This window comes from Sturnira hondurensis, unplaced genomic scaffold (assembly GCF_014824575.4).
Source record: "Sturnira hondurensis isolate 20B ecotype Veracruz unplaced genomic scaffold, ASM1482457v3 Scaffold0025370, whole genome shotgun sequence".
Lineage (NCBI taxonomy): Eukaryota > Metazoa > Chordata > Mammalia > Chiroptera > Phyllostomidae > Sturnira > Sturnira hondurensis.
The window spans coordinates 5338589-5351117 of record NW_028098001.1 but is presented as its reverse complement, the minus strand read 5'-3'; the positions used below and the strand labels follow the sequence as shown (position 1 = coordinate 5351117).

At 48.6% G+C, this 12529-nt stretch overlaps 1 protein-coding gene across 6 annotated transcripts in view; it reads right to left on the bottom strand.

The window, feature by feature from the left end:
* Positions 1–870: 870 nt before the first annotated feature.
* The window catches only part of BACH2 (BACH transcriptional regulator 2), a 334937-nt gene continuing 323278 nt past the window's right edge, over positions 871–12529 (bottom strand). For all 6 annotated transcript variants that reach the window (XM_037039303.1, XM_037039305.1, XM_037039304.1 and 3 more), the window contains 2 exons: positions 11442–11648; positions 871–7008 (listed from right to left, as the gene is read on the bottom strand). In XM_037039303.1, coding sequence (XP_036895198.1) covers positions 6526–7008; positions 11442–11648 — 690 coding nt within the window. In that variant the 3' untranslated portion in view covers positions 871–6525. The remainder of the gene's footprint in view (positions 7009–11441; positions 11649–12529) is intronic.

Genomic DNA, 12529 nt, shown 5'->3' with positions numbered 1-12529 from the left:
GAATGACTTCATGTCTTCAGCAGAAGACTGTGTTTTTCACCTTTCATGCCTAGAGTGTTATGACTGTGGTGTTTCCAGAACAGCACACATTCACAAATCTCATTACACGTTCCCTGGAAGCACCCCGACTCCCACCCAGGGGACTCATTAGGGTGGTCTCGGAGATTCACTAAAGGAGCATAATTCAGAGATTTTTAATTTCAGTTTTCCCACCCGATGCATGGGGCGTGGCCACGTCCTTGGTGAAGCCCAGACCTGGGCTGCAGCGCCTTCTCCGGACATCCTGTGAATCCATGATTCACAGCCTCGCTGGCAGCTCGACCAAACCGCTCCCGGGTCCAGGGCGACCCACAGTTGTCTGGCCCGCCCGCCGTTCAGTATCTTGTTTTCCCTTGATGTCAAAATCCAAGACTAAACTACCACATATACTTTTTTTCGTTCAGTTGTATTTACTCCCTAACCACAATTGTAAACTCGCTCTGCCCCTCACTGTACCTTCTTGGTTTGGATTTAATGCCCTTTTCCTCCCTTCCTTTCGTTCAGCTTTCTGTCGGAGGTAATTGTAGATCCACGCACCTAGGTGAGAAACCATACCCTTCCGGCAGCGCCCCCAGTGGTTACTACGGCCACTGCACTGCACCCAAACCAGCAAATTGGTTTTATCTGCTCTCAGAGGCCCTAGGGATCTTTAAAATTCAGAGTTGAGGAGCCACATTAGCATTATCACATTTTTGAGATTTCTAATCGAATTAGTCAGGTAGCAGGCCAGGGTCCAAACTAGGGGCAATATGGCTTCTCTGGCAGAAAAGATGTCCTGAGGCCAACAGCTGTGCGACCTGAAAGCAGGGACCCAGAGTGGAGAGAGACAGCTTACAATGTGTAATGGTGTGTCTTTATTTCATCAACAGAAATGGTGTCTAGACAAAATTCAGTTAACACTAGCAATTCAACCGAGTGAAAATTTTTTTGCACAATAGTGTATTTACAACGAATAAATGAAAATTCATTAGTTCATAGCAACGCGCTTTTTCCCCCAAAAAGGTAAAAATTCTTAGTTACAGAGAATAAGCATCAACAGCCATTTTCATTTTTACAATAAAAACCACAAGGAAAACCACAATCACTTAGGGAAAAAAAAAAGACAAGCCTAAGAACTAGTACAATAAAATGATGCACTGAATTAAGTTATATTAATCGCATAGAATCTGTGTAAAAAGTATGTAGAAAAACACCTGATGTAACCTGTTACAGTCATTGACCAGTTATGAGAGGTACAGAGGGTTATACAGGTAGATATGTGTGAAAACTGTCCGTATTGTTCAACCTGGGGAGGAAGAGAAGAGGGGCTGGAGCCCCTTGCATACACTGAGAAGACCCTGTTTTGAATATGGCCTCTGGAGTTTGTAAGGCATATATTAGAGGTGCACTTGCATCAGACTGGTTCTGGAACAAATCCTCACAGGCCCTTTGGGCCTCACAAGCAAAGGTGGCGTCTAACCAGCACCTGAAGCTCCCGAATGCATCTGGAATCTTCCTGATCATGCACTGGAAGCGGCAGGTCTTTTATGTCAGAGCGCGAATGGGCACTCCAACATTCACACATGCAAAATGCATTGTTGGGGTTCAAGTACAGGTCACCCCTCTGCCTCCAGACATGTTTTGGTAGAAGACTTAGCATCAATCTGTGGGAAAAGCCCTCTTCGTCCAAGTCCCTTCACTCTTTCCTGATACACGTCCGATCGCCCGCACGAGAGCATTTGGCACTGAATGCGAGTCTACCTGAAATGAACGGTCTTGGTGCACTTCTGCTTCTAGGAGGGCCACTGTGTCAGCTGAGGTCAATAAACTGGAAGGAAAACGTAAGCCAGAGTTGCTTGTCCATTGCTCAATAGTGAAATGCGCACACCACGCCACAACATTAAGTCAAAGCTACAAAAGTGGGCCTCTGCAACCAAGTGGGTATTTTTCACCAATGGCAGCATCGTTTCCATATTACAATTAAAATACACTGATAGTCATTTGATATAAATATTATCTCCCAGAGTGGAGTGTAGGAAAATACTATACACTTACTTTTCTTTGCAAGAAATGTTTTGCACCGTCAGTTGAATAATTTATCATTAGTCTGCCACAATAGGTCTTTTCTATGTACAAATACTATTTGCACACACTGTTTGTGTACAAATATGTTCTATTCTGCAGCATCAGTGCTTGATGCCTGGGTCATGAGGTGGCTCGGGCAGTATTGAAAACATGCAGCTTGAACACAGACGTTTCCATGCACACGGACTTCCTGCCCAGGCCACCACTCCTCGCAGGGCACCGCACTGTGCATGCACTTGCCAGAGACTGAACCTACAACGACACCCTCAATTTGGGGAAGAAACACTAACTCATGATCCAGGGAACAGCTTTATTGTTTAAGAAAAAAAAAACAACCATGTTCTTTAGAGTTTATTTACAGTGGTGAGGACAATACTTAATTCTTGCTTCCTTCTAGATCTCTGACCCTTCCCAAACTAAGCAATAGTGGAGCAGTTTGAAGTCACTTCCTAAGCAGCTCCCAGTTTAAACAGGGTCTAATGCATGGAGCTAGGTAGCCAAAGACGGTTTGGAAAGGGCGTGGCAGGCTTCCCTCGTTTTGAGAGGGTTCTGCTGCTGGACAGCACGGGGTCATCTCACAGGGGCAGGACTTGGTGGTTTCTTAACAAGGCTTATACCTTTCACACCTTGGTTTGTTTCTTCTACTTTAACAGCAATGATAAAGTATGAAAAGAGTATGTGTAGGTTTAGACCTCTTGACCATAACATTGAACTCCCCACTGTGCCCACTTGACTTTTAGCAGTCCTCTCAGGCAAGTCCTCTCGCGGCTCCCTGCCCTCCTTTTCAAGAAGCGGCAGTTGGCATACTAATCGCTAGCCATTCTCTCTCTCTCTCTCTTTTTTTTTTACTTCCTTGGGAAATCAATACAAGGATTAAATCCAGAATCATAGTGCATCTTGTAAGCAGCATACTTTTAGAAAGACAGTTAATAAATTACTTGTACAATATACAAAATAACATTTTCTACTGCAGCATCAGCTCTGACGCCTGAGTCATTGTTAGCGAACCCGGAAGAGAAGGAGGAGGGCCTAGTAACTTTGTCAGCTTCTTCTTTTTTTTTTGCAACTGTTTTGTTCCAGAATCAGTATGTAATGAAGTTAGATTATTCAAGGCACCCCCAGATAACACAGAGAAACAAACACATACGGCAAAGCACTCGCCTGCCCAGAGCCTGACCAACCTGAATGAAGCGAGGTTGTTGGGGACACATGTAGAGCAAAGGGAGATTCAAGGGGAGGACTAGGCTCAGGTGATGTTAGCTTGTCACAGGGCCACCTCCACAGTCCCTGCCCCAACAGCCCATGCCAATCCCAGACATTCTGAGACCCACCTAGGCTGTCGTACGGATCCTCCTAAATAGTCTATGGCTGCGGGGTCCTTTGTTCTGGTCAGGAAGACCCTCAAGATAATAACGAACTGGGTGTCTCCATGCTCTGCAAACACTGCCCCTGCGGTTAACTTGCTTTTCCTTCTCGTAAGAGGCATGGGCTTCACTAACGGGTCCTGGGGAGAGGAATCAGGCTGGTTTTAAAATTCCACTCGAGGCACCTGGGATTCTGGTCCCCAGCTAGTCCCCCCTCTGAATTAACCCAGAAATAATTTAGACAAACACATGGTTTAGAGCAGTAACAGACACAGACAGATCACACTGCACAAAACACAGTCAATGTTCACGGTGGATAGTGGACAAAATCGTAGCAATTTAGTAAAAATTGCTAAGAAATCGAAAGACAGTTTTGCAAGAAGCCTTTTTAACCAGTTCCCATGACAGGGGTTTAGTTGGGAGAGGAATAAAAGTGAGGTGGGGGCTGGAAGACTGAAGATGTGGACTGAGTTAGAGGGGGAGAGAGAAAGAGCCCCTTGAACCTGGACATGGCTGCGACATGGGTGTGTGTGGACAGAACCACGCAGAGGGGGGTTGGGGTGGGTGGAATGTGGTCAAGACTACCAGTTGCACATGAGTTGTGACCAGGGAAAATCATGCCAACAAGTTGGTTTGGACCTGGTTATGACACGAGCAGAAAACATTCCTTTTTTAAAAGAAGAGGAGGTCGCTTAAAAAAGGCAACGAGAGAGCTGAAAAACCAAAGGACTGTTGGCTGACTCCACCATAACACACACCTGTGATGGATCACGTGATTCGCACGGAGTCTGAATGGGAGGCACACCTCCTGGTGCACTGCAGGACCCGTCTAGGGGGCCGGGAACTCCAGCAGCGGCAGCAGCGACGGTGGCTCCACCACGGGCACGCACGCACACACACACACACACACACGCGCGACAAACAACGAACACCCAGAGGCAGGTTTTAAAAGTGGAGCTAGTTTAAAAAAGAAAAGCCTTTTTAAAAAGAAAATATCCTACCGCATGAACCAACAGATTTCTGGCAATCATACATATTTAAACATTTAGCGCTAATATTTGTACAGAAAAAGTTAATAATACTAAAACATGTTACTATGGTTTCACTTTTCGCCTACATCATATACTAATTCCCTCTTTTACATGCAGCTTTAATATTGTCCAAATGATGGCACAAATAAAGAAACAAAGTCACCCATCAAGTCCCACTGCCCACCACCCCATCCCCACATCAAACCCTTGGGGGCTCTTCCCACAGCCAGGCTGTAGGCCCGCTGGAGGGGGGGGCTGACTCTCCTCCTCTGTGGCCGTGGGACCTCAGCACGCCTTCTGTAAACGTGGCCAGAGGCCAACACGCCCCCTGGGCCAAGGGAAGCTGCTCTCTGCGGGTTGCAAGCCAACCAGTTTTGCAGCAAGAGAAGAAATTATCACCAGGTGCAGGCGGGCGTGTGTGTGGTGGGGCGGGGGCAAGGAGGGCTCCTGGCCAGGTCGTGTTCGAAGCCTCAGGATGAAATCTGCCTTGGAACAAGAGACTGGCGGAAAACCTCAGAATTCAACTCAAAAAATCTGGAGAAGAAAGGGAGGAAAAATGCTTTTGCCTGTGTCAGGGACAGACCTCAGGCTCACTTCGGCCCTGTTCTCTCCCACTCTGGGTGAGCTGCACTGAACCAGGACAGCCACTTAGTGGGGTAGGGCCTTGGGGCTGCCGTTCATATCCCCTCAGGCGCCATCTCCTGGGAGCCCAGTCCCGGTCAGCCAAGTCCTTCAAAGCACAAGGTCTTACTTCACTATGCTTCCAGGAGCAAGTGAGGCCTGATGAAGTGTTGAAATGAGTGGGACTTACTCCCTGCGGGAGAACATGGTTCTGACTTGATTTCTAGGAGTCAATGCCTGCTGAGTTCTGGTACAGAACCATGGGTTCCTACTGCTTTGATGTACTTACTAGTGCGATGCCCAAACTCTCTCCCCACTTAGGAATCTGAACATCCAGCGTCAACTCTGAACTCTCTATGGGCATTTCAGCTTCGCTTAGGGGAAATGTGGGGAGGAGGTGAAATATAAAAATATTCAAGCAGATTATTGTCAACACATCCTAGGATGAATTCATTATTTGGCAAGATTGTTTTTCCTACATAATTATCACCTGAGTGGTTTTTAATTAGCTAAAATGTTCTACTTTCAAACTAAAAGTAAGGAATATACAGTATACTTGAGTTATACTGAAGTCACAACTTCATTTAAGAAAATAAGTTTGACCCAAAACTCAGTGCAAGTGGCAAAGTTGACCGTGACTGTACAGTGACTGCAAAAACCAACCAACCAACCACGACACTCAAGGGGCGCCCTCCGGCAGGGCCGAAACCAGGCCGCGCACACGGAAGCGGCCGCTGAAATGAAACCTTAACAGAAAAGCTTCCAACACTGAATTCTGTCCATAAATAAGTAGAAACTGAAGTCGAACTGTGAAGCGAGAAAATGGACCATGTTAACAGCTGCTGAGCTGGTTCTAGCGTCAGAGACAAAGGAAGCGGAATGTCAGAACCTGTTTGCGAATGAGAAAGGAAGTTTCCAGTTTTAATGAGAAAATCGAGGCATGCAGGACTTTTGCATATGGAGATATATATATATTTTATATATATATTATATATAATATGTACAGTCTAGCTATAAAACTTTGATGTGTATAGAAGCTGTCTTCAATGAAAAAATTGAACATTCAGAAGAAATTCCTGAGATAGGGTTTGTGACATGGGCCACTGAGAAAACAATCTGTGGTTGGGTCCTAGAGGTGTTACAGTCTATCCCTGTTAAGATTGAAATTAACCCACAGACAGACAGTGTCATCACTGTTGTCTTTCCTTGCCGGGGCAAGGGGTAGCACCATTGTGAAGGTAACTATATATCACTCCTGCGTGAAGAGAGGAGGGAATACTCAGAACCAGTATTGCTGCTAAGAAACGCTGTAGTGTGCACCAAACTCCTTCTCGGTTCTTCCAGACAACAGATGAACAGCACCTCCTGGGTGGGAGAGGCATGGAGCTGGGAGGCAGGCCCGGTCACTAGGTATAGTCTTTCCTGGGCTGTTCGTCAGTCGTACACTTGTCAGTCATTTCCTGGCAGAAGTCCACGGTCACCGTTTGGGTCCTGGGTTCGAGAGGAGGTCCTCTCTCTGAGAAGGTTCCTGGGTCAGTGCCTTCCAGCCTCCGGGCAGAAGTACAATTCTCTGAGGCGTTGCTGGGGACCCAGGGGGGACCAGGGGGAGCTGCGCCCTGCTCCGAACAGCAGGGCACAGTTTCTGCCCCCGCACACTGGGGGGTGGCGAGGTTCTGCTCGATGCCTAAGGGTGCGGGGCTGACACTGGAGGCTGCGGGGAGACCCACGGGTCTGAGGACAGGGCAGTACCGGTGCAGGGCCTGGATCTGCTCGGGGCTCTGGATGTCGCGGCAGACTTCCTGGGAGAGGCAGGAGAAGTTGTCCAGCAGCTCCCCCATGCAGGCCTTCAGCTGGTTCCTCTCTGACAACAGCTTCTCTTTCTCGCACACCTGGACATCAGAGAGACAAGAGAGGGCCTCGTCAGGCCTGACCGGAGGACTCAAGACCTCGTGTTTCTGGGGCTTTCCAACTTTTGCTTCTGCATCCTACATTATGGTCAGGTATGGCTACGTCAGGATCTAGAAACTTAAAAAACATATACCCGGGGAGCCTGGGCACGTACTTCCGCCACGTCGCCTATCCAAGCAGCCCCTCCCCATGTCCCACTGATCCTGGCCCCTTCCCTGTGGCAGCTCTTCGTCCCTCTCGGTGGCCTGGTCAGTGACCAGCAAAATCACCACCAACCAGAAAACTGCTGGGAGTCCAGGTTCCAGTTTCTTGCAATTTGGAGTTTGCAAATTTCCAACAGGAAAACTCCTGGTTCCTCACCTTGTAGCTGAAAATCTCCCCTAGATGTATTAGCTTGCCATTTTTGGAGGTCAAAATTAATTGACCAAGGCGAAACCATGGAGACAGTGAACAGATCAGTGGTTGCTAGGGAGGGACCTGGGGTGGGTGGGCAGAGGGAGGGATGAGCAGGCAGAACACAGAGCACAGGGGTCCTTCTGTTACCATGCACATGCCCACACCCACAGCATGCACGCCGAGAGTGAGCCCTCACGTAACTGTGGGCTTTGGGTGATGATGACATGTCAACGTAGGTTCCCTAGTTGTAACAGGCGTCGTAGCTGGTGGGGCATGTTGCTGATGGGGAACACTGTGAGTGTGTAGGGGCACGGTACATATGGGAACTCTGTGTTTTCCATTCAATTTGGCCATGAACCTAAAACTTCTTTAAAGAAGACAGTGTATTAAAAAGGAAAATGAAAAACAGTGGACCACTGGCAACTTCATATGGTTCAATCGAACGTCAGCGGGCTCTCTGGCCGTGGCAGCAACAGACGGAACACCCGGCTGCTCCCTACACTCGGCTGCTCCCTACACCCGGAGGCCGGCAAGTGCTCCCGTGAGGCCCGAGTGCCACTCCCCTGGACACCAAAGGCGCAGGCAGAGCTGTGGAGACGGAGGTTCTGAGATGTTTTCCTGAAAGAAAATCCCACGTAGGCTCTTGTGATTCTCAAATCCATCTCTCCCTGAGGGAGAGGAACTTAGAGGGGAGACCCGTTAAGGTCTTCCCAGCACTAAGTGTGTGAGGGGAGAGGGTGGGGAGGGTGGGGAGGCTGCAGGAGGGCACATAGTGAAACGGGTGGGGACCCTGGACACCTGCAGCAGCAGATGAGGCCTCCTGCAGCCTCAGTGAGGCCTCTCCAGCTTTGCTCTGGGGGGCAGGAGGGGTGAGGAGAGGATGGGAGAGGACGTGAAGGGGGTGGGGAGAGAGGGGGAGCAACACGGCCTCTCCCACATGGGAGCCGCATGTGCTGTGATGGCGATGCAGCCCTGCAGGCAGTGCCAGCATGTGTGTCAGAGACGGAGCTTTATATGCGGAGAGGGCACCTGCTAAAATATTTATAAATTTTTCAAGAAAACATGTTTTAAAAATGAAAAATAAACAGATGTACAAGTGCAACTCGAGAGAAATACATTATGCAAGTTTGCAAAAGCTGCGTGGTGTGTGGGAGATGGCGGGGAGTGGGGAGTGAGCGTGGGGTGTGGGGATGGTGGACGGGACCAGAGTCACCCATGCTGCAGCCAGCCTGCCATTCAGACTGGGCACGCGTGGGGGCACGGCACCACAGCCAGAGGGTGGCGGGTTAAGAAACCAAGGACACCCAGGCTGTGCAAGCTGGAGCTTCTGGGCTGTAGCCTGGAAGTCTGCAGAGCGAGAGGCTATACCACCCAGCCCCAGGGAGGAACCTGTCTTACATTCTGCCACAGCGTTGGCTATGCCACTGACTCTTGTCCTGGGCCACTTCCCAGGGTGAAGAAAAGGAAACGCTGTGTGCGACAGTGTTTTGGCCTATTGCAGGAAAGGCAGCCTACATCAGGACGGGGTCAAATGCACAAGGCTAGCTGTATATTGGCGAGCATGTCATGCTCATTCAGCAGTGAAAGGCAGAGTATTATTTAAGGGGTTTCCAAAAAAGTGGGGGGAGCACATGGAGATGCCCCCTTGCTTTTCCAACTGAACAATATCAGCAAAGTGCTTTAGACTTTACATTCCTTAGACTTCATTATTTGTTTAGTGTCATACGGTCACCGGAGAAGAATGCTAACTACAGAAATCACGCATTTCTCAAATAAGGGTGAGGAGAGTTAGCTGGCCACCTACAGAAGAGCAGAGGGCCGCAGCTTCTGTAGACGTGTGCCCAAGACCTTGACGATTTGTGCTTGTGGGCTCAGCCCTGCCTGGCTCCCCACCGAAGCCCAGCAGGCTTCCAGGAAGCCCACACTCACCAGCGGCCATGTTGTGCTTTCTTAACGTGGCTTAAATTAAAGCACGGTCTTGCTGTTATTAAAACAACATTAAAAAAATTGGAAAGAAAGAATTCATAATCCCATGACCCACGTGCAATTTCCAATAAGTTTTAGGGCAGCAGACATTTCCTGAGAGGCTTCAGCGAGTCTGCACTGATCATGTAACTGTGCATGTCAGGAGAAACCTGCAGGCTCAGGCCAAGGGCTGGGGAGGCGGACACACACATGCAATAAAGACTAATGTGATGGGCACTGAGCTAGAGGTTAGATCGCTGCTCCAGGGGCCGGTGCGCAACCTCACCAGGAACTCAGGAAAGGGCCTTCCTGGGGAGGCGGATAGAATAAGGCTTCCTGGACCTGGCTGGTGCAGCTCAGTGGATTGAGTGCTGACCGTGAACCAAAGGTCACAAGTTCAATTCCCAGTCAGGGCACATGCCTGGATTGCTGGCTACTCCCTCAGTAAGGGGCATGTGAGAGGCAACCCCACAATGATGTTTCTCTCTCTCTCTTTCTCTCTCCCTTCCCCTCTCTCTAAAAATAAGTAAAATATCTAAAAAAAAAAAAGACTTCCCAGAGAGTCTTAGATAATAAAGGACAGAGTCAGAGAAGAAAACAGTGGAGGGGTGTCCAAGGTAGAAGAGAAACAGCGGCACAAACACAGAGGTATAAAGAGTAGGAGATGGTGGAGGAAGTGCAAACAGTTTGTTTTTATTAGAGGTCAAGTTCCAAGGAGGGAGTGGGAGGATGCGGGAGGATAGCTGCACACTGACTCAAGGAGTGGGACTTTATTTTGTAGGTGACAGGAGCAACTGATGATGGGCGGGTTTTTCCTGCTTGGTAGGTGTTAATTAAATAAAAAATAAACAGACCCAGGGGTCCAGGACCATCTCGATAGCATGTAGCATTTATTCATTCTTTTCAAACATCCCATTTTCCTCTTTCTCAGGCTGGCATGATGAAATGGGCTCACCGGGAGCCAAAGGGCTGCCCCCTGCTGTCTACGGGCCAGGCCAAGGAAAGCGGATCATAACCGAATTACGTGGCCTCCTTCCTCACTTCTCTCATAGACACAGCACCTGAGCTGAGTCTCCAGTCTGTGGCCAGCAGAAAGGCTGCGCTGAATGAGGTTGCACTGGTTGCCTTCGAAGGTACAGTCAGAAGCAAGGTCACCTGGATTTAATTCCTATAGCTTGAGGTTGCTTATTAAGGAGAAGCGGGCACAGAGCTCCCAGTGAGGGGAGCTTGGGGGATGGGAGCTCGTTCCCTGAGCCACACACAGCAGAAGGAAGACTTGGCAGACTCTGAGGCAGAATTGCAAAATCAAAGACCCTGGGGCTGCGAAGGGCTTCAAAAGGTCAGGGTAGGTAAGAGGCAGGCATCCTACCTCTAACCTCCACTCTTCTGTGGGAGGCCAGAGAAAGACACAGTAAAAACACAAGATTTGGGCCCTGGCTGGGTGGCTCAACCAGTTGGAGCATTGTTCTGTGCACCAAAAGGTTGCAGGTTCGATCCTGGTCAGGGCAGAAACCGAGGTGGCTGAGAGATGATGCTCTCCCTCCCTCCCTCCTTCCTCTCTCTCTAAAATCAGTAAGTATATCCTTGGGCGAGGATTAAAAAAAACAAGACAAGATTTGGAATCAGCAGTGGGGAGTTACTAATCCCTCTGTACTCTTGTTTCCGCCTCCATAAATGAAGATAACATAGTACCTAAATCTTAGGGTTGGCGTGAGGATTAAATGCGATCGTCTACAAAAATACTTTAGATTAATGTATTAGTCTGGTCCAGGCATGCGTGCATGCAATAAATGGTAGCTACTAGAACGTGCAGAATGGAAAATAAAACAGAACTGCCTGTACATAAAACATCGACATGTAATTAATTACACACACACAGACACACCCACTACAGATAGAAAACTATTATTTTTGTTAAGGGACTTGTTTAAAAATAAATCCAAATGTCCCTGGATGGTGACCCTTCTCTCTACTTCTCTAGCCTTCACGAGTGTAACTTTGCATCAGCCCTGGTCCCTCCAGGCTGCTGACAGCAATGGACGGGCCAACTCACCAGTTTGCGGATTTCACATTCTAAGTTCTGGATACAGTCCAGTTTCCTCTTGCGGCAGCGCTGGGCCGCGATGCGGTTCTTGCTGCGCCGCCGAACGTCGTGAATAAACTCTAACTGTTCTGAGGTTAGTTTGTGCATCTTAATCATCATCTGGAAATCGTTCCTCGGAAGATCTGTGATTTGATCTACAGGAAAGGGAAGTTTGACCTGAAACCGAGAATAACAAATAATGATTCTGGCAGCTGGATTCTAGTTTTAATCCTGGCAGACAGAATATCAACACATGGTAAAACCTCCTTTTTAAGATAACCAAGGAATACGGAAACTACTGAAAGCAAGCTCTGATTATTTCCAGCTTCAAGTATAAAAAAGATGTAATGGTCAGATAATCAGAAGGAAAGTGATCACACAAATTATACTGCGGTTATCGTCCCTGAGGTTTTTGAAGCAAGCAGCACGGAAAACGTTGGAAAATGGGACTTTTTCATTGCCCCAGCACTTACACAGCAAGGGCTCTCTAGTCAGTTGAAACCGACTTCCGCTGAGCCTCAACCCAATAAAGCGACTGTTTATGGAAAGAGATCACCCAAAGAAGGACCTAAACCACCACACCCCTTGCAGATGCTGAACAGGTGGCCTGATCAGCAGGACGCTTACACAGCACACAGACGGGGGCACAGGGAGATGGCCCGGACAGGCTCTACCAGCATGGACAAGGAGTGAGAGCTGGGCTTTTGTCCTTCCTACCAAACGTGAGACCTCAGACAAGTTACTTTACTTCTTCGGGCCTCGATTTCCTCATCTGCAAAATGGCCAAGACTTTTTTAGCCTCACAGTGCTCTTCAAGCATCAGGGGCTGTGGCAGACAGTCTTTTTCCAAAAGTGCACCAGCCATTCCACCTTTCCACATTTTCTTTCACAACATGATATGGACCTTCTTTCATCAAGAGGATACACGTTCCCGTCTCGACCAATACAGCGCAGCAGGCACAATAGCGTGTGCAACTCTGGGGGTGAGGTCGCCCAGGGGCTCACAGCTTCCTCTGAGGCCTCCTAGGTTGCTCTTTCCGGAGGAAACCAGCTCTGCC